Here is a 23,240-nt window from a genome sequence, read left to right as displayed (position 1 = left end):
TTTTTGTCATAATTTCGCCTTCCTCTGGCGATTTCTTAATAATCCGCGACCATGGAACATAACGATCAACCATCCCGCGTATATTAAGATCCTCAGGATTAGATCCTCGGGAGCTTAGCCTTTCGTTTACGTGCAACGTTGCCCCTTTTATTCTTATAAAACTGATCGTTTCAGCTGCCTGCTATTCGCACGATTGTTATTCATTGCGCTGCAATAATTTCTCATTAGGCATTGGAATATATACGTTGGGAAACTTTTTCAATACGGTTAGGAATACTTAAACGATCCGTCGAAGGACGCCGTTTAAACATCGTTTTCGGTGCGTTTCAATTATCTTTCGTAACTGAAAATAGTTGCAAATTTACAGGATGCAATAAAACGGTACCATTAATTAACTATGACAGATATTATTATCTTCTCCACATCGATATAAATTTTCATTCAGAATAAAATTACCCATAGTTGCAATTAATCTCTAACAGACACATTAGTCCATTTTTTTTTGACAGTACAATTAATCGACTATAGTAGATAATATTATTTTCTCCCCATCGATATAAATTTTCATTCAAAATAAAATTACCTATACTCTCAATTAATTTCTATCAGACACAATACTCCATTATTTTGACAGTTGTCCTAGTGCAAGTGAACATGAAATGCAATTAATTGGCTATACTAGATAATATTATTTTCTCCCCATCGATATAAATTTTCATCGAAAATAAAATTACCTATAGCCTTAATTAATTTCCAAGGAACACAATATTCCATTTTTTCGCAGTAGTCCTAATGCAAGCGACTACGTAATGCAATAAAATAGTACAATTAATTGGTTATACTAGATAATGTTATTTTCTCCCCATCGATATAAATTTTCATTCAAAATAAAATTACCTATAGCCTTAATTAGTTATCCAAGGGGCACAATATTTTTTCACAGTAGTCTTAGTGCAAGTGAGCAATAACGATGCAAGTCGGTGGAATCGCGCATCGAAATAAGACAAAGTAACAGCGATACTTAGGAGAAGAATGTTCCGCGGCGAGGTTCATGAATTATCGAACAAACAGATGTTACGATGGCAGGAACCGCTGCTGTTCTAATGTAAATTGATCGCACGAGGAGATAGGGCTCCCATGGAACGTACCCCGCGCTTCTGTCGTAATTACTGATGTGGGTTTATTAATTGCTTGGCAATATGGCGCGAGCCTAATTAATCGGCCCGCGGCTCATTATAAATGACACGGCTTAATGTTCGGAGAACCTGGCATCGTGTCCCGTCCGATCGGATAGACCTGGTCGTTTTAATCGCGTCGATGTAAACGACCCGTAATACCGAGTCACGAGTTCATTAAATCGGCCGTCGGCCGAGATACAAATCGTTTCGGTCGGTTTGGTCAGTTTGGACTCGACGACGGAAACTCTGGAACGACTGGCTCGATGCGAAAGACGATATTCGCCAATTTCGTTCCACACACTGTGAAATTACTACAATTTTTACGATTGTAATTAAACGAAGATTAAAATATTTTTAAGGATCTACGAAAATCAGAGTTCACTGTAAACATAAAAATAAATAGTAACTTGTAATTCTTCGTATCGCATAGAATTTTTGGTCAAAGTCTGATGCCTCATTCTTTTTATTTCACGAGCTTTCTATTGAATTACGTTCGATATACAAGGCGAGTGTCACCGTACGATAACGATTTGCTTTTATTTTTATCTAAACGGTCACACTAATGTATGCGAAAGAAAATAAGTAGGAGAACGAGAGAACAGGTTATGGTAAACGCATAGAAGGTTTAAGAAATTGACGAAGTACAAGGAAACGGAAATTTCTAAGTTTGTAACTAGTTTACTTATAGGACGTTTAAAATTATGAATAGACTTGGGAATGAAGTTATCGTGATTACAGAGTACACTGACACTGCCTATTGCATATTACGGTTATAGGTTTGGAACCACATATAGTTATGTTAAAAAAGATTTCTGGGTCGAAGCTGTAGAATTTATTCGTTGTGCAATTACTGTTTCCCAGAAGACAGCAGTCAGCAGCGAGAATAATAGTGTAATTTAATTTAATTTGTATCAACGACGAGTCCACCCATGGTGTAACATCAAATATTTTGACGAACTACAGAATTAATATGCTCACTGTCCACGCTGCTTAACGAGGTTATTTCGTCTCGCCAACTCGTGTTCTCCGTGCTTTCGAGCGAATTTATTTTCTACTCGTTGAAAGTAGGATGAACGCGATAGCAACATATTCGTAACAAAAATCAATTCCCATACGAATTCATTTCCCACCCATACTTCTTTTTCTTTTCATCCTATACCAAATAAAATTAAAATTCTACCAGAATTTAAAAACAAATATTTGTGAACTCATCCACTGTTGCAACTAGACTACGGATGTTCATGCATTTTAATTCAACAAAACTATAAGAAATACTTAAAGTGAGAATCGTTATATGCAAAGCTACCGTTTCATTAATTCTACAAAATTTGGACAAAGATCGATCTAGTTCTCTTCATAAATGATACAAGTTGGATCGTACGTTGTCTATAGAGTCGCTGTTCGATGGAATTTAATTTAGTTAATAAAGTTCGATGCACTCTTTCCGACGGCTACTCGATGCAAAGTGTAGTTCGTTAATCGACTAATTACCAGGCGCGATGGAATCACGAAATCGTCGAAGGCTCCCAACGAAAATTGCCCGGCTGACTTTTCAGACCCTCCGCAGACACGATTAATCGATACCCGTCCGACGAGTGTCGAGTCGTTTCAGGTCTTTGCTCAATGACATTTAATCGAATCCCCGTCGACGAAAAGGAAAAGGGGGGCCGGCGACGGGAAAAGAAGCGCGGGGCGGATTTCGTAATTTGTTTCGTCGGTGCAAACGCGTATCGGTCGCGCCATTATCCGGTTACGCTTCCCTGGCCACGGGAGCGTTTTCACTTTTACGCTAAACGTAACCCATTATCGACGACGCGTCGAAATTATTACTCACCGGCCAGAAAAACAGCGTTAACGTTCGATTTCGAGTTTTTTTTTTTTCTTTTACCGCCGGTTTCCGCGCCGCTGGAGCGTTGTTTCCTATTCGAAAGCGTTTCAGGAAACGCAAGTCAGAGTTTAAGTCTTCAATTTCGATTATTAAACGGTCGGTAAATTGCTTTCGACAACTCGAGGATGTATATAAATTACAAGAAACGTACAACGTTCAAGTATACATCGAATAATGGTTTGATGATGTTTTAACTCAGGATGCCACGTAGTTCGCGACAATTTGACATTTTCCAGCGTACGGAGCCTTCCAGCGATAAATTGTGCAACTACTGAACGCTTAATCTCCGCGCGACGAAGATGAAGTGGAAATTAAAGAATGTACGCGTACAGTGTGCATCAAAGTACGTGGGCTTCACGATCTGTAATGGGGGAGTAACGAGAAACTTTTGGAATCGAGTGATATTTAACGATGTGTGTAAGTTTAGTATTTCTAGGCTAAACAGGCACCGTGTATAGAAGAGGCCAGGAAAAGCTTCACACTGGGCTAATTTCGTACCAACGCTGAAACACGTCGATGGTTACCCCATGGTGTGGGGCTATACGAGAGCAAAAAGTAGGTAATTTGCATATTATAGATGGGATGACTCAACATGCATATTTGAATACTTCAACCCTGTATGCCATACTATGTTCCACCAGCAACCTGGTAAAAACAATCTCCCTGAGCTGAACAAAATTTTACGAGATTCTTAAGAGCTTAAGCCCACTTATTACGTAATATTTCGAAATATTATTTCTTGAAAATCGTTATCAGAAATGTTCAACGTTTGTTAAACGAGTGTCAACCACCCGAGAAGCTGCAGAAGAAATCGCTATTAAATACTCAACGTAAGAAGGCTCCTCCCAGGTTCGCAACGCGATGTATTCAGCGAAATAAAAAGCGAGAGACGTCATCTTTATGGATGAGAAAAAAATTTTAATCGTATGGTCCAGATGGTTGGAATTATTACCGTCGTGGCGCATGAAAAATAGAAAAAATTATGGACTCGTCGACAAATGGATGATGGAGGTATTACGACGTGGGCGGGAATCGTTATAACGAAAGGACTGAAATAAAACAAAGGAACGAACAATGTTACTTATATAACGTTAACCAAAGAGCAAGTAAAAATTTGTTATGCTAGAAAAATTCTACAGCCTACTCTTCCAATGAAACAAACGACTGCTTAACTGGAAAGTTTAATTTAGTGATTTAAATATAGAAAAAGAAAATGTATTAATTGGAGGATGGATTAGATTAGTCCGCGGATTGTATGTTATCCTAATGTAAACGAAACGACTGTTTCTTGGAGTCGCTGGAGACGATAAATCGTTGTTGAATTTTCCTGTAGCATCGCAACGATTGCAAAAGCTGGATTTAACTGGACGAAGCGTATAAATATTGGTCTCCTCGCGCCTGGAAATTGTAGAAAAACATTCTCCCGACGCAAATGCACCGCGGAACGTGAATTTCAGTTAATTACGCTTCGGCAAACACGACTCGATCCCTTTTGCGATTCGATCGGCCGTGAGTTCCAATTGCTGACGCGCAAAAACCGCCGTAAGAAAAATCGTTCCATTATTACCGCGATTAAAGTATCCTCGAAGCCCGCTGGACGGTTTCATTTTGTTCGAGGCAACGACAGAATCTCGATTGTCGATGCGGTCACGACGACAGGGGTACAGGCGAGACGAATGAAATTATACGCGATCAACGAAATGAACCGTGAAACGCCAACACCGCGATCCACGAACGAGCAAAAAACGCAGAGGAGAGAAAATAAAGTTTCACCCAACCACTCGTTGTTAGATCCGCGACCATTCCTAACCATCGTGTTCTTAACAAATACGATCAATTCTTAACGCTCGTTGTTTCTAAAACTGTTCTATGGAAGATCGAATTTAGTTCGAAACATCTGATTATTTTTGTCCAAGAATCATCGAGGCAAAATAAGTATAAAAATTAAGTTTGGATCAATATCTGGTAAATAAAATATTTTTTAAATAATTGACGATATTTTAAATTACTCGATAGTTTGCGAACTTTGATTTGAAAAGGTTGAAAACCAGTGGCTGAGATGATCGAAACAAATATCTCTCCGATTACTTTTGTCCAAGAATCATCGAGGCAAAATCTATAAGTGTAAAAATTCAATTTGATCAATATCTGGTAAATTAAATATTTTTTAAATAATTTACGATATTTTAAATTACTCGATAGTTTGCGAACTTGGGTTTGAAAAGGTTGAAAACCAGCAGCCAAGATGGCCGTCCGCTCACGCATTGAAATTCGATATTCTGCGTGGTAAGTAAATGGAACAAGAAATCGACGCTTACACGGACGACGAAAAGAAACTGTATAATTGAACGAGATATGCTTCGGCGGCTAATGTAATTGGACGTGGAGTGTCGTAAATGTCACTCACGCTGCTTTTTCGAATAGGTCGTAACTTTTCTGAACGCTACATGGTTCCGATGAGTTGGACATCTCTGTGAACGATTTAAGCCAGCGAACAAAAAGTTCGAAGAGAAGAGAAATACGTCGTAATAAATGCGAGGTGAAAAAAAAATAACGTTAACGACGCTGATGATTTCTTTATTATCGGAACTCTACGAATGTTCCATACGAGTAACGTATTTAACTTTCGGTTGAAATTCGCGAATAAGAAAACATTTTTTCGCCAAGCGTGGCCGTTCCGATTGCTTGATGGCTGAGCGACGTCGCGCGAGCATGCAATTTATTAAAAATATAATTCGCTGCAAGCGTCGTCTCGACCGTAACGGATCCTTTTTTCTCCGACTAACAAGAATGTCCGATTACGACAGACAGGATAATAACTCAGCACTTCGTAATCAGCCTCGTATCACGGGTAGATCTTTAATAAGCAGGACCAGCCCATAGTTGCACAAACTTACACATATTTCGACAGACATCCTGTCCAAACGATTCGCGGTTCCGTGTTTACCACGACGGATCAAAGCGGGAAATCGTTGTACGAGAAAACTGTATCTCGTTAAAATTAAAACTGTAAGCTCGTGGTTCAGATTTAGGGAACAGCCATGGTTAAAATTATTCGATTCTGATTAATATGAGTCTTTTTTAACATCATCATTATTTTAAAAGGAAAATTCTCTATGAAAGTAGAAATTTTGTGTCAGTGATCGAATACCTTAAATAAAATTGGGCTCGATTAACTTGATTTATAGTCTATGTCGTGACACTCAAAATAGATACAAATTTTGTCGAAAACGATCACGTCGAGTGCGACAAATTTAATTAAAAGGACCTAACCCGATCCACGCAAACGAAGATTTAACGCATCGCGAGCCATCGCGTTCTAAACGCGTATTATTGCGCGCGAACATTGTTCCAATTTATCGTAAAATCGGGTGCGTTTACTAATTTCCTGGCAACCGGCCGGCAAACCGTGTATAAATTGCGAGAGACTGCAATCAACGAAGATTTCGAATCAGCGTGGCAGGATAACCGCGTGGTGGCACAACGCTCTATGACACGATGTTATTACTCGAAAGGGAAACCGCAGGGGGACCTTGAAAAAGAAAAGAACCGTGGGCTCCGCAAGAAATTTCAACAACCATATTTCACTTCATTTTTGACACAACGAATCGCGAAAAGTTAAAAAGAACAAACGAGCAAAAACGTGCCGATACATTACAGAGTTTTTAGGAAGAAACGCATAAAGTAAATAAATAATTTTTTGGATGACTCTAATAGCCAACTAATTGATTTCTTTTTACTTATGACGTTGACAGCTCGAGCAAACAAAATGAAGTCCAATCTCATTTGTAACCTGAGCTATGGTTATGAAAACCTTGTCGCGACACAATATATTTTCCTTTCGCGTATAACGTCAATGATTTTCGTAGGAAATTACGATGTGTATATAATTAATATTTCGAATACAATAATTATAAATTAATTTTTTTAATATTCTAGATGGCTATAAGAACCAAGCAATCAATTAATTTTATTTTCTGGAAGAAAAGAGACGGAGGCTCTGGGTAAAATTTCAACAACCGGGAAAAGGAATCCGTGGACAGGCTGTAGTTACATACTGGCAACAAACTGTGATATCGTATCATTTGTTACAGTTAGGCAACACTTGCCTTACCCGGTAATCTACGTAACTTTATCGTGACATCAAATTTTCACGTCAAGTTGATCGAAGAGCTGTTATCAGTTGCACCAACCGGTTCGATAGCCTGACTGCTGTCGATATAGCCTGACTCCGGCGGTTAACTTTCGAACAGCCGACGTCCGTGGTTATCTACGATGATTTCGACTTTATTATTTAAACCCCTGGGAACGCGATAGTGGACGGAAATGAAAGTTACAAAATGGACAATTTTCTATATTTCGTATCAATTTTAGCTTCGCGTTTACAGCACATTCACTACTACTGTAAATTTAACGTGCAATGTACTTCCAACACTGTCGAACACTGGCTAATTGAAAATAAGACAAAGAGACTCAGCTTGCTTTGCCTCTTTTGTTTTTAATTTTGTACTAATTCTGAGGATGTATGTACTTTTTAGAAGAGGACTCTATGATTATATTTTATTCCAGTAAATCTGTGATGTACATTCGATATCCTGTTTTCATCAATTCACGTTTATAATTCTTTGTAGCGGGTCTCAAATGAGAATTTTGTAATTCGATAGCTAGGTATGTCATCTCTGCAGCCCTTTTTAGCAGTACAATATTCTGTTTATTATGAATGTCCACAGCCACGAATATTCAGATACAAATATATAAATATGTATGAATTATATATGGAACGATTGTATACAGAATCATCCATAGAACTGGAACTATTTTAATGGAAAAGTAATAATACACTTATCGATTACAGCTTAGGTGAAAAGATTATTCCTAACCCAGACCTAAACATTAACATTAATAAATGCTTTTGTACAAACGCGTGATGATTGTTCTTGTGATCTAGATATATTCTTTTTATTAAAATTACGGAACGAATCATAGTATTATACAGGGTGTTCGACCACCCCTGGGAAAAATTTTAATGGGAGATTCTAGAGATCAAAATAAGATGAAAGTCAAGAATACTAATTTGTTGATGGAGATTTGGTTAAAAAGTTATTAACGTTTAAAGTTTCGCCCGTACTGAATTTTTTTCTAGAAAGTGGGTAAGATTTCGGGGGTAGGTCTATTTACCAAAAATTATTATAATTGACCCCCGCAACCGAAAACAATTTTTCTAGAACGATTTGAAATTTTTTAATTTTGTCGAAAAATTTCACACCTCGAATTTTTTTCTACGAAATGAGTAGGATTTCGAGGGTATATCTATTGACCAAAAATGACTGTAATTGACCCCTGCAGCCAAAAATATTTTTTTTAGAACGATTTGAAATTTTTTTTTTTCGTCGAAATATTTAGGCACCTACCCTCTGTGGATTTTTCTTAAAAATTCGTTTTTGATTTTTAGTAATTTTATTTGACGCCCTACAGAAAAGTTGTGTAATACTTTTTTGTAGGTACTCATGAGCTCTAATTCAGAAAAAAAGTTTCATTGAAATGTATTCACTATTGTAGGAGTTATGGCTGTTTGAAAATTGGACCATTTTTATCGGGTTTTTCTCAGTTTACGGGGTCAAGGATCAACTTTTCGAATATTTTTAGAATTTCTACATATTCTACACTAAAATACGCGTTGATTGCTTTTTCAAACATTAAAATCGTCCAATCCGTTCAGGAGTTATGATGTTTTAAAGATATGCATGAAATTTCGGGGAATGATTTCTAGTCTGAAATTAGATTTTCGGTAAACAATTTTTTTCTCGAAAATGCGTAGGATTTCGGGGGTATGTGTAATGACCAAAAATGATTGCGATCGACTCTTACAAACGAAAAAAATTTTTTTAAAACGATTTGAAAAATTTTTTTTCTGCCAAAAAATTTCAACACCTACCCAATTTTTTTTCTCGAAAGTGGGTAGGATTTCAGGGATATGTCTATTCACCAAAAATGCTTATAATTGACCCCTGCAACCAAAAATAATTTTTCTAAAACGATTTGAAATTTTTGAATGTAATTCTTAATAACTTTTTAAGGGAGCTTCCATCAACAAATTGGTATTCTTGATTTTCGTTTTATTTTGACCTCTAGAATCCCCCATTAAAATTTTTCCCAGGGGTGGCTGAACACCCTGTATGGTGGTGTGCGTTTAAAGCGCCGAACGATTTTTAGCGACCGTTTTCCGAGCATCATCGCGAATCGAGAGGAAAGACGCGAGCTCGGTCGATCTCGATTCACCGTCGAATTTGCATAATCCAAGAATAATAACTCATATAATCGTAGGAAGTTCCAGCGGTTTCAGCCAATTATGGAACGCATTCGCATGCAGGCTCGCTCTCAGATCGGAGCGCGTTTGCGTCTTACGGCGCACGTTCTCCTATCTCCTCGAATATATCTATGCGGGATCTCTGTGTTCTACGTACGAACCTACGCTCACACGTAAACGTGGATGCACCTACGCCTGGTGCATTACTGTACGCGGCGCATACGAAGAAAAGACGACCAGAGAGAGACAGAGAGAGACAAAGAGAGAAACAGATCGTTATCGGTTTAAACAGGAAGGTAAATTTTGCACCAGCCACGCTCAGTGATCCTTGTTTCATGCTCGATATGGCACTTCTTGGAAGATCGCTTTTCCGTTCCTCCATCATGGATTTCTTCAGGGTGGATACACACGTTGCTCAATCGGACGTTAATCGAGCTGGACTCAACGTAGAATTTATTTACCAGCGTTGCCTGGCTTCCTCAATTATGATTCCAAGTATCTCACGATTATTTCAATCGGTATTTTATGTGTGCTAGTTCGAACGAAGACCATCCTCGTTTGAAACGTTGGGTCGTAATCGAGTTACCCCAATTTCCAGACTGTGTACAAAGAACGAAAACAAAGATACGTCATTCGTTTAGGAATCGATTTGCTTGGATAGGCTGCAGCATTCACGATTAGTCGATCTGTATATTAGCATGAACAGTGCTATAGCTAAGCTGACGATCAATACGCTTGAACGTAGAAGCCTCGGTACCTAATCTTCGCGTTTAAAGTATTGTATCGCGGAATAATGTCTCTTTGGCTGTTTAGAATTCCCAGAAATGCACTCCCAAGATTAATTTAACTAGCACTTCTACTCAAACCGACAACATACAGAACCAAACCAGCTCGTAAAGACCCTATTAACAGAATCGATAATCTAGCAAATAGCTTTACAAAGCGTAAACGCTTCCTTGGTTTCGATGAGGTCGTCCAACCACTGTGTTAACAGTGATTGAGCTATAATTGCATATATTAATTGCAATTAGCAGATTGCATTCATTAACTATACGATCAATAGCGCCATTAAATTAAATAAATAATTTTCTGCGACGAGTCCATTATCCATGCTTTCGAAATGCAAATATCAAGACGTATATTTTTAAATCCAAGAGTTATACATCGTCATTGATCTCGAGTCTTTCTTTAATTTGGCGCCATTCGTTGAACTGTTCTATCGATAAAAAAATGAAAACGATACTGGCTGTTGGTCGAATTTTTACCGCAGGGATTTTTATATCAGCTGTTGGTGCATGATCGACCGAGAAGTATGACTGGTTATCGGTAAAAAAGAGAACTGTATGCGTTTCGTGCGATCATAAACATAGACAAGGCGTAGAATAGACGTTGCAAGCAATGCCACTACCAACATTATCAGTTCGAGAGAGAATAAGACAATTGCACCGTTGGCGTTTGGAATTAAGACTAGATAGCGAGAGAAATAATTACTTCGATGCAATGAAAATTAAGTCACAGGTGTAACTTTAGACGGATTCGATCGGGAAAGCCACGTTTCGATTTTAAAACTAGTTTTATCGTTTTTAACAATAAACTTGCGGAACCTGTCTTCAGATTCCAGACTTTAAATTATAGAACTCATGAAAGTTATTTGAATTTGAATAAATCTTCACGTCAAGTGTACTTTTATCGCAGAAAATTATTTTTGTTTACTCAAATGTGCACGTGAATGATCGCGAGCAAACAGAACACGAATCTTTCAAAAAAGTATCGCTTCAAATTTCTACTTTACACCTCGCCTGAGTTAAAAATAAATTTCTTTGTAGCATTAAATCCATCAGCTTGTTGCACGTGGAGTTATCGACTTTATAAGCGCGTAAAGTTTTTCTCAGCTTGATAATTAATGTGTGCCGTCAGGTGTTATTAATTGTACATCAATTTAAAGCTTGATGCTAGCTGAACACGACATGATGAATGTTTCGTCCATTGTTCCAGAATAAAATGACAGATTGTGAACTAAAGCGGACGATGAATCAATGTCGAATCCGATTTCGAAAATTCACGTAACACGAAATAAAGCTAAAACGAAATTTTATTTAAAGATAATTATTAGTTCGTTTGGGATTCTCGTAACTTCGAATCGATTCGCAATTTTCTGCATATATTTTTATTTTACCCACATTCTATCCGCTGTTATAAGTATCTAGTTAAGGAATAAGAAACCATTCTAACACCTTGCTTGTATTTTTCAAATTTCATTTGCTCTCGCGTCTCTGAAATTTTTCAATTTCTATTTTAATATAAAACCACAGACGAGGTATACGAGTAGACCTTACATCTTATGGACTTTCGTGGCTCATTCTCGTGGATGGCGGTCAGATGAGAAACTATTCACTGAATTAGTATTGATGGGCTGACAGCTGTAGTGTGTGTATAAGCACATGTGAATTGACTATGCGAGGATTGAAATTCATTTCTAAATTTGTTGGTAATGTTACAAATGACACGAAAATGGTAATGGGGTTACGAGACTCCATAAAAATGGGCCGAAAAAATACATTGGGTGAAAGATCTACTCGTATACCTTGTCTGTGACAATATTCTAGAATCTTTGATGGATCAATGAGAATCAAAACTAACCTAGCGAAGAAGCTCTATATTCATGATGACCTATGCAAGGCGGATCGCAGCCAATTTGCTAATATTATTTAGTTTTTAATTAATAATTGTATTACCCTGCTAAGAACGATACGATTATTAATTAAACGGTAAATAATATTACCCAGGTCTCACCACGAGGAGGTTGCTGCGAATGGAGACCCATCCTAACCGATTCCCATCCACCCTCCATTAATAAAGATAACGATCGTTGGTCGAAGAAGAAACAGACGACAGTGCAACCAATAAAAGATGCACAACCAACGAAGATAGTGAAAGAGTTTTCAAAAGAATTTGTCTTCAAATAAAAATAACTTGCCTAACATAATGGTTAACCAAACACCTGCCTCTCTATAAATCTAAATTTGTTTATTATATCAAGAAACAATTCTAAATTCGCAGCCATTAGCTCGGTGTCACCCACGAAGAATAACTTTTCTATCGTGGGTGACACCGATTACCAGGTCTCACCACGAGGAGGTTGCTGCGAGTGGAGACCCGAAGGGAGATAGATGGAATCAAAGTTCCATCGATCTCCCTTTTACAGTCTTAGAAACTAGATTACTAAACTAGAGAGATAGAAGGAAGCAATGTTCCTTCGATCTTCTAATTTAGTTGTGCCAAGTAATTATTTCGTTTAAAAAGGAATGAAGCTAAATTATGGGAGACGCGACGCGACGCGATGCTGAACCGTGCAGCAGATCTTCGGATCGAATCGACACTACCCTTGGTAGATTGATTTCTATTTCTAGAAATCGATCTATCATTGGCAGGCGACTAGATCTTTCGGACAAACTGGACGGCCGATCACATGTTTCGTTCGACGAAACAGTGGTGACCGAAGCAAGAAACGAGAGAACGAGTCGAGAGAAGCTACTTGTTAAATAATTACTTGGCAATATTGGGGGACGCATACAATAGGGACTTAAAATTAACGTCGAAGCTCAAGTCTAGTCAAGTTGAAGCTAAAATTCGGACGATAGAAGGAAACAAAGTTCCTTGTACCAAGCAATTATGTGATTAGAAAGAGGGATGAAGCTAAATCGTGGGATACGCGACGCGACGCGATGCTGAACCGTGCAGCTGATCCGAGGATCGAACCTACTGCCCTTGCTAACTCGATCTCAACAAGAAAACAGAGAACTGCAACTCCGAATCGAGGTCTCCATTTCTCCAACGCAACCCGCCGGGAGCCCGAAGGACCCGACTTAGGCTGTCTGACAAAGAGAGAGTACCTGAGACAGAGTCGACTTCCGCTGGAAGGTATGCGTTTCCGCAGAATACGGAAACTCCACACCTTCCAGCGAAGTGCCGTTTTCCCTCAATCAAGCTTACCAAGGGAAGGCGATTAGATCTTTCGGACCAGATATACGGCCGATCACATGTTTCAATCGATGAAACAGCGGTGACCGAAGCTAGGAACGAGGGAACGAGAAAACGAGAAGCTACTTGTTTAATAATTGCTTGGTAGGACGCGGAAATATGTACAATAAAGAAATCTTCGACGTTAATTTTAAGATTCGCGACGAAGCTTAAATCTAATCGACTTAGAATTAAATGTCCCTCGGCGGTTGTGGTGTTTTCCATCGATGTCCCTGCGAATAGTCTGAAACTAAAATTGATATCCATATTAGTGACATACGAAAGGAAATCTAATAAACACCATGCAAACTAGTCGAAACGATGGAATAATTAGTCGTGCTGATGTACCTAAAAGTGAGAATCTATAAGATTCTCGATGCTAGACCTACTTAAGGAAACGTACAAAATTTACACATGTTAGGAACAAAGTATTTTACCTATACTTGCGTAACGAGAGATAAATAGAAGGAGAGATAATGTCGAAGTAAAATAGCAAACGATTACAAAAATTATCTGAAGAACCATACCAACGAAGACGAACAGAAACAAAGATTGAGCAGAATTGAAAATCCAACGATGAAATAATAGAAAACGAAGAGTGAAAATATCAGAGAATTAGACAAAATATCTTAGCGAAATAGCACAAAAATAAAAATCTTATTCGAATTAGTTACATCAAAATTCATACAATAGTATGCAAACAAAAATTATACATGGGTCAACACAATCATGCCAATTCAGAAAACAAGGCAGAAGTAGAAATAGAGGAAGAAAACATAGTAATCAAATGAAACCGGACAGTCAAAGAACATTGAATTATGACCAAACAAATAAAATAAACTGGTCAATTTTATGATAATAATATAAATAAGTAAAGCGAGCTTACTACTTGTTGAGCATTAGTTACCATTACCAAGGAAGCACCAAAGGTCCAGCTGTAACATAAGAAACGATTCGTAATTTAGCAAAAGCGATGGACAGTTCCATAACGTTCAATTAGTATCAAACGACAAAATAGAAGTGGGGAGAGCAATTTTAAATAGTTCTTACCAGTGGTCATCACGGTCCGGCACTGGTCAGTAGTGGTCAGTAGTGGTCAGTAGTCGGATCTGCACTGGTCAGTAGTGGTCAGTAGTGGTCAGACCTGGTCAGTCCTGGTCACTCCTGGTCCCCAGTGGTCAGCGCTCCTCGAATGGCCTGACTTAGGCCCGCGAGACCCGATCCCCCTGGATGCTCCAGGGGTACTGAAGAATTTGTCCAGCGGTAGTCTTCGAGTAGGGAAGTCGAAGAGTGGGGAGACAGTGTCAACGTGAAGAGTTAAGAACCGCTTGATCTAGAGAACAATACTATTTCGATTGGTCCCATCTCTTGACCATTTCTGGATCTTCACTGGACCGCTGACCTTAATGTCAACCTCACTGTTGACCACCAGTGACTATAAGCTGGTCATTGTTGATCATTGACCCATTAAAACCATTACGACGATTAAAGCCTTCTTACGAGTATCCCCTTACAATTTGATGCATGATCTTTTTAACATTTTGTTCCACTTTAAAAGAGTGTATCTCACGTTATAAGACACTCGTGGTACAGCGATAGCGTTCATCCACTAGTGATAGGTCTGTTCTTTACCTCGTTTATGTGTAATAGGTATACATGGGTTGGAAAATAAAAATGCCTGGGCAATTGAGGCTTAAAATCGTATGCAGGTTGACACACAATTCGGATTTCAGCTGTTTCGAAAGCAAGAAAGTCTCACATTCGCCTTCTTTCTTGAATTCCCGAAGCTGTCCAAAGCACCTAAGTTCACGTACACATGGCTGTGGATTGGTGTGCGCAAATGGAGGGGTAAGCTCACTCTGGGTACCGGTCTGCCGTCTAATAACACTGTTATGAATCAATTTTTAGATTTATCAAGACACATATGTATAACTTCCGTATCTGTAGTATTACTCATTTTCTATTCGTTAATTTTTGTTAATACGTGTCTTTTTGTATATCAGTTCGAACAATTGCCATACCGAGCGAAAAATTCAAAGGTGATTTTAACGTTCTCGTCAGTTGAGAAACTATTCACTGAATTAGTATTGATGGACAGACAATTGTAACGTGTGTGTAAATACATGCGAGTTGACTATGGGGAAGGGATTGAAATTCATTTCTAAATCTGTTGGTAATGTTGCGAGTGACACGAAAATGGTAATGGGGCTCTAGAGCCCCAGACCAATTGGCCGAAAAAATGCATTGGGTGAAAGGTCTACTCGTATACCTCGTCTGTGGTAAAACTATGGGAATGGATGGTCGATAGAATATTCTATGTTTACTGTCCTTACCAACCTATGCACTGGGGTCGAACATAGTGTTCTCAGAGTCAACACCCTAAAATCTAGGGTGCGCTGAGCAACTATTGATTTTTTACGATGTCGGTACTTCAGTTCGTGTAACAAATACTACCGTAACATAGTTAGGTCACATACGAGCTAATTGTACTTTTTTAATAATTTTAATTTTAATTTTATCCGTTTTGAAAAACGATGATATTCTTATTTGTATTCTAGACCCTTTCGTAAATATATATTTTGATAGATTTCTAACATCAGTTTCAAACTTCATTGTTACAGGTTACTTCTCTGCTTTTGGAAGGTGAACGCCGAAAATTGGCAGTTCTTCAACGAGAATTGCAAGTCGCGCTCGCCGAAGGGGGCAGCGTGAAAGTTAAAGAGAAGCAGAGGCAAGAGTTGCTGCACGCCATATCGTAAGTAGAATAGCCACGGCCACAGTCAGGCAAACGTATCGAACGAGTAGAGCATCTCATATATCATTCGTACGATGTTTTCTATTATTCTAATTATTTTTTTCATCGTAAATGATCCAGTCAGAATTCATTTCGATTCATCAGAGATCAAACTTTATTCAGGAACATCGAATACAAATTTTAGATTCGTTCGTAAACTAATTTCCATTCGCGTTTCATTGATTTTCAAAATCGACGTTTAGACAAATGAATTTATTACGATCGAGTACAATACGAAAGAGAAGCGTCAGACGTCGAGGCAAAAAATTCAGAGCAATATCGGAAAAGGAAATAAATTGCTAGCGTATTGCGTGCGTCATCGGAAGAATAATTCCATTGAAAGCTTTTGCTGCTCCACGGTGTCGACGAATCTCGAAGCCACCGACAAAACTATCGAAACGTCCCGTAAGAAAAAATCCTCTAAGGAAACATCCATTTTCCCTGGTGGTGGCTTTCGAATAATATATTTTGCAAGTTGGCACTGGACTCCCGTAACACGAACTCTGCCCCGGGACTTCCCTTTCCCGCCCCCCGAAAGCCAGAAAAGGGAGGGAGGATTAACTCGTTCAAGATTTATTAGCGCCTGTCCTCCGGCGAACTAACAATTTGATCAAACTACCGTGGAATTATGCAGTTTCGCGTAGCTTCCGGCGCGACTCGTTCCTAGTCGAACTGGAAACGACGAACTTTCATCGTTTTCTCTCCCGTAAAATACGTCCCGATTAATTGTTTTCCTACTGTAATTAGACCTAACGACTTCGCGGCCCAATATTTGCGTCGAGTTTCTCATCAAGATGCATCGCAACTTTACAGCCTCGTCCGTGCGCGCGATTATTACTTGCTATTTTCGACGCGCATCTCTGGAGCGTAAAACTACCCTAAAATTTGTCGACTCCTCGAACTCTTGTATCTACGTTATCTATTTGACACTGCAAAATGAAATTATTCGGATAAATATATTTGGTTTCCATTAGTAGATTCTATATTTCTCAAAATGATTCCAAACTGGAGGATCGTAGTAGAGATTAATGTTAAATTTGTCTTAATCTTCGAAAAGATTGTTCACACAGTATTACTCTTTCGTTGTCATGTAACTTGTATACGAAATATTTAGATGGACCACTTCTGTTTTGAAAACAAAATCATGGAGTACTTTACTTTGAAATTATACAGGGTGTTCGGCCAACCCTGGAAAAAATTTTAATGGGAGATACTAGAGGCCAAAATGAGACGAAAATCAAGAATACCAATTTGCTGATGGTTGCTTCGTTAAGAAGTTATTAACGTTTAAAGTTCTGCCAATACTGAATTTTTTTCTCGAAAGTGTGTAGGATTTCGGGGGTATGTCTATTCACCAAAAATGATTATAATTGACCCCTGCAACCGAAAATAATTTTTCCAGAACGATTTGAAACTTTTCAATTTTGCCGAAAAATTTACGCACCTACCCTCTGTCGATTTCTTTTAAAAATTCGTTTTTTATTTTTAGTAATTTTATTTGACGTCCTACAGAAAAGTTGTGTAATACCTTTTTGTAGGTACTCATGAGCTCTACTTCAGAAAAAAGTTTCATTGAAATATATTCACAATTGTAGGAGTCATGGCTGTTTGAAAATTGGACTTTTTTTATGGGGTTTTTCTCATTTTGCGGGGTCAAGGACCAACTTTTCGAATATTTTTATAATTGCTACATATTCTGCACTAAAATACGCGTAGTTTGCTTTTTTAAACATTAAAATCGTCCAATCCGTTCAGAAGTTATGGTGTTTTGAAGATTCGCATGAAATTTATGGGAAGCATTTTTGGCCTGAAATGATATTTTCGGTAAGGAATTTTTTTCTCAAAAATGGTGAGGATTTCGAGGGTATGTCTATTAACAAAAATGATTATAATTGGTCCCTGCAATCAAAAATACTTTTTTTTGAACGATTAGAAATATTTTAATTTTGTCGAAAAATTTAACACCTTCTCGAATTTTTTTCTCGAAACTGGGTAGGATTTCGGGGGTATATCTATTCATCAAGAATAATTATAATCGACCCTTGCAATAGGAAATAATTTTTTTAGAACGATTTGAACAATTTCTTTTTTCCCCGAGAAATTTCTCTCACGCTGGTTCCTATTATGTCTATAATAATTAATATTTCCATACAAATTTTTTACAAAAAGTAGTTCAAGAACGCATACTATCGAAAACATTAAACATGTATCAGAAAAATTTCCATAGTCACCCCAAAAAATACTTGAAAATTGCCTTTATTTTCAGTCGTCACAGTGGTTTCCCTTCTTAAGAAGACTTCGGTACAAAGAACCATTAACTCGTTTCTCCCCCTCTCTATTAAATATCACCCCGGTTCTCATAACGAGTGTCGCTGACGAGCATCCAATTTCCTTTCGTCGACGATAAATCTAACGCGTCGGGATCCGGGGCTGACTGGTGCACGCGGATTTCCTGGATCCCGAAAATTAGGATCGCCGACGGGTGTTCGCGAGACGCTGGGCCCGGGGCGTCGCGTACAGTTAAGTGTCTCCGACACCTTGAGATAAAAAAAGCTTCGAGTCAGCGATATGTAAAGCTCCGTGATTCTTTTTTTTTTTCTCTCTCTTCTCGTCGCCTCTTTCGCGCTTCGACGCTGTTTGCGCAACTCCTCTCCGTGGCTCGCGGCGTTTCGGCCCTGTTTGCAGATGGCGGCGGCGCCTCGTTGATTATACGGCAATAATAAATTTACGAGATCGCCGTACCGCGAAATTTCCGCGTTTCCGGGGCGAAAAGGAAGAGAAGGGGGGGGAGGGGGTACGAATTATTTACCCCGAGCTTTCTTTCGAGCTCCACCGGCCTCTTTCGCGAACCCCCCACAAGCGAGATATTGCGTCGCGTTTCGGGGAACACGTGCGAGGAACAACGCAATAATTGACGATCCCTTTTCCCGACCGGGGAAACGAGAAATTGAATGCGGAAACGGAACGCTGCAGGCAGAGAATTATTCACGGAACGGGCGCTCGATGCTCGTTCCCCGCGATCTTCTTTTTCCTGGGGAAAATAAAGACGCGGGTGTAACGTGCAACGAGAATAATCGAAGGCTGCCGCGAGTTAGAAACCGGAACGAGAACGTTTCGAGCTGTTTCGTAACGGACAATTTTATTCCGTTTAGCCTCGCGCGCGTTAATTTCTTTTTAGCGTGTCGTCTCGTGGACGTGAATGTTTCAAAACTTTCCTAAAGAACCTTGGATCTACGAAGTATCGTGTGACGATAGATTTATGTAATTTCACTACAAATGGACGCGATAAATATAACAAGCTGCGCAACGACGCGACATTATCGTTCCGCAAAGACTGAGTGAATCCACCGTTCCAAAGACTCATGTATCACTGTCATCGCGCGGTTCGTTCGCGAGCTTATCTTGAAATCCCTAAACAATCTAGCTCCACCTGCCCTCGCTGTATTCCCCGTGGGTATTCGCGATGACAGGACGAGTGTCATATTTCCTGTCGCGGCAATTGTCGCGTTAAATCACAAATTTAGAAATGGAAGACGTTTGTCTTCGATTGTTCCTCGAAGGGTGGTAAAATTCAATGCCAACCTCCCGGATTCGAAACAGCGAGAGTATTGGTAAAACTTTCCTTCAAAGAAATGTATTTATATCCGGGGGAAAATTTTTCATCCCCAAAGTTCGTCGATTCGTTCTCGAAGCATCTTGCACGCTTCGATCGATCCGGCCAACCGCGAGAAGATATTTCATTTGGGGCAAGTCGAAAACAAGAGGATCCAGGTGTCGTTAGAAAAATAAAACGCTGACTGCTAGCGTTCAAAGTCAACGTGGCAGGCTCGCGCCATGAATTCGTAAGATTGTTTGCTCTCGCGTAATTGCCGAAGTTTTCGCGGAGACGTTCGTCCATCCGTGAAACTTTTTCGATTCCTAAATCACCGGGCGGAAACCGCTTGGAAGAATCCGCTGGCGCAGACGGCGTCGTCTTTTTCCCGGTTGCTCGCTTTAACGCTTAATTTTTTTTTTTTTTCTCGCGAGAAAGGGAGAGCTCGCGTAAACCGAACGCGACGCGACCAAATCCCTGCTTCTTAATGCATTCCGTAACTTTGCCATTTCGCTAATTAACTGGGAATTTTAAATCGTGCGAATTAAAGCGCCCGATAAGCCTTGGATATGTTTCTATTATAATCCTTCGCTAATATTATCTACTTGCTGATACAAAAAAAAAATTAAAAACGGGCTGATCTGTGGGAAATTCTGAGCAATCTCTTTTCTGTTTATGCAACTTACAAATAGAAATTACTTCAACTACAATCGTTCTAATGACTGCTATAATTTACTAAAAGTGGCAGCATGGGGTTCAAAATGTCAACTATAATTTTTAAACAAGTAACACAGAAGCATTTATTATAATTGGTATATCTTCAACATCGAAGAAGGTAATTAGATATGTATTTGAAGAAACATTCTGTGAAAGTCAAGAAAGAAAATTATAAGTGTATACGACTGTCTGTACTTAGGGTTGCTGACTGAAGGTACCACAGGTGCAACGAAGGATATCTATTCGCACATAAATTGTATTTTTACGGTAGCAATACCATTAATTCTGATCGATAGAAAAATAACATTCGAAAATTCTGAACACTGAATTTACATTTGATAGAAACGGGCGAAGCTTTTCTTCGACGAAACCTCATACCACCTTGGAATGATTCAATTATTCATGCCAGACGAAAGGCATCTCTCCTTGGGACATTAACGAAAGAATAATGTTTTTTAAGGTGTAATTTTCCATTCGTTTTGTCCGTAGGAAAATTCAAGGACAGCATGAGCAGCTCGACAAGGAGTACAGAATCCACGCTGCCGGTGTTCTCTTATGCAACTCGAGGGCCTCCGGGAAGGTAAGCGTTTTGTCATTATTCTTTCCTTTCCTTCCGTGATTCACGGAAGATAAATGGTTCTCTCGATCATCGCAACGCTATCTATTATTTGTTAGACGAGAAACCCCCGAGCGTCCTTCGCTATTTTCTCCATGACTCGGCTGTTCGTTAAATAAATTCGATCGATCGGCTGTCTCTAGAGGCAACGAAGGCAAGAGACTCTTTCGTAACTTTTCCAAGAATTGGACATCTTCCCTTGGCAACTGTACACCGAATTTAGTATTTTCGATCCGCGTATCGTCGAACATTATATTTACACGGGAGTTCGTACGGTTATAAATTTCTATAAATTTGTAACACGCAAAGGTCTACGATTCTTACGTAAGCAGCTTTGTAGCGATCCATAAACCCAATAAACGATTTATCGAACGTACTCGACTATCTTCTTACGGTCTTCTTTGGAACAATAATCCTAATTTATAGTAGAATAAGCATCGTGCTAATAATAAAAGAAAATATCACATTTTAAATGCAAATATTCTTTATTTTTATGAACATGTGTAAATTAATCTTGAATATCTCTGACTAGAATTTAAACGCCGAAAACATTGAAAAAGGAACCATATACATAATTCGAGGAGAATAAACAATAAAATGTATCTAAATGGATATAAATTAAAAATTGACTCCACTTGCAAAAACACAGTTTACATCATATCGTGTACTTTCTCAAACCCTAAAATTTCCCTAAATAACATTTTCTTGAATTCTTTGAAATAGTCAAGATATTTATGTGGACAGAGTCCGGCGAGACACGCTGTGTACGCTTCTTTCTCCGAGCATAACTCGTCGAGAAACGTTATTTGCGTGGTCAGTTAATTTCATCGAACAATGTACACCGACGTTTGCACTGCCTCATCAAACAATATACCGAGCACGAACGCAAGCAACAATCCGGGAATATTCGCAGCGTTAATTCGCGGAAACGTACGATTTTCCGACATCCACGGAAGCCCATCGAACCGGTCGCCGGACAATGGGAAAACTCCATCTCAGTTCAGCGGGAAAATAATGTAACGATGCAATCTAAAAGAACGAGGCAAACTTTCGACGAGTATCGGGGAGCTACGCGATCTTTCCCTTCGGCGTTCCATCGTCGAGCCCTCGGAATAATAGATTCAATTCCTGCGTGCCCTCCCACCACCCCTCTCGTTCCGACCATTTTCCTCTTTCGTCCCCTCTCTTTCACGCACACACGTACACACGTACACGTTCTCTAGCTGCGTTCTCGGTCGTTCCGAGCCCACCGTCTTCGGGCAAATGAAAGTTTGGCTGGATTATCGCGCTCCGCCAAAGACCAAGGAAGACCCAAAAGCTCCTGGAGAAGTGGTATTTCGAGAGCTCGAAGCAATCGAGAATTGGCGACTCTATCTCGAGCTTCACCGTCTTCGTCGCGGCGAGAGACTAAAGTTGTACGGGGGAGTTGACCCGGACTGTGACGAGCAACCGCGATTGGAACGAGGGAGGAACGGGCCAATTCGACGATAAGGCGAGATCCGAGGGCTCGAGACATCGAAGAAGGCTCCAGGCGGGGCCGCATTTCCGGTTACATCGCGCAGAATCACGCATTACAAATTTCCCTACCTTTGATGACGCTCCCCTGCCACTTTTTTCTTAGTTTTCGAATACTTATTTTATCTGCAGAAAGTTTTGTGAACGCTTATTTTATCTACAACCCTAGAGATATACAGATATCCCTCGGAAAAATTTTAATGGGAGATTCTAGAGGCTAAATACAACAAAAACTAAGGATACTAATTTGTTGATTGAGGCTTCGTTAAAAAGTTATAGAAATATTTCCAGCCACACAGTAATTTTCGGTAAGGAATTTTTTTCTCAAATGTGCGCAGGATTTCGGAGGTATGTGTATTCACCAAAAATGATTGTAATTAACCCCCGCACCCGAAAATAATTTTTTCAGGACGATTTGAAATTTTTCTTTTCACCGAAAAATTTCAGCACCTACCCCCTGTTGATTTTTCTTAAACATACGTTTTTCATTTTTAATAAATTTGTTTGACGTCCTACGGAAATTTTGTTTAATACTTTCTTGTAGGTATCAATGAGCTCTACTTCTATATTAAATTTCATTGAAATTCATTGGGTATTGTAGGAGTTATGGACG

The 23,240-nt window shown here is 39.2% G+C and overlaps 1 protein-coding gene across 1 annotated transcript in view; it reads left to right on the top strand.

Moving 5' to 3' along the window:
• The window catches only part of LOC143345785 (uncharacterized), an 81,913-nt gene extending 60,607 nt beyond the window's left edge, over positions 1 to 21,306 (top strand). Inside the window, exons 3-5 of the mRNA XM_076773206.1 lie at positions 16,015 to 16,148; positions 20,986 to 21,076; positions 21,172 to 21,306. Of these exons, the coding sequence (XP_076629321.1) occupies positions 16,015 to 16,148; positions 20,986 to 21,076; positions 21,172 to 21,231 (285 nt within the window). The 3' untranslated portion in view covers positions 21,232 to 21,306. The remainder of the gene's footprint in view (positions 1 to 16,014; positions 16,149 to 20,985; positions 21,077 to 21,171) is intronic.
• Positions 21,307 to 23,240: the final 1,934 nt, after the last annotated feature.

Source organism: Colletes latitarsis, chromosome 9 (assembly GCF_051014445.1).
Source record: "Colletes latitarsis isolate SP2378_abdomen chromosome 9, iyColLati1, whole genome shotgun sequence".
NCBI lineage: Eukaryota > Metazoa > Arthropoda > Insecta > Hymenoptera > Colletidae > Colletes > Colletes latitarsis.
This window is presented reverse-complemented; position numbering and strand designations above follow the sequence as displayed.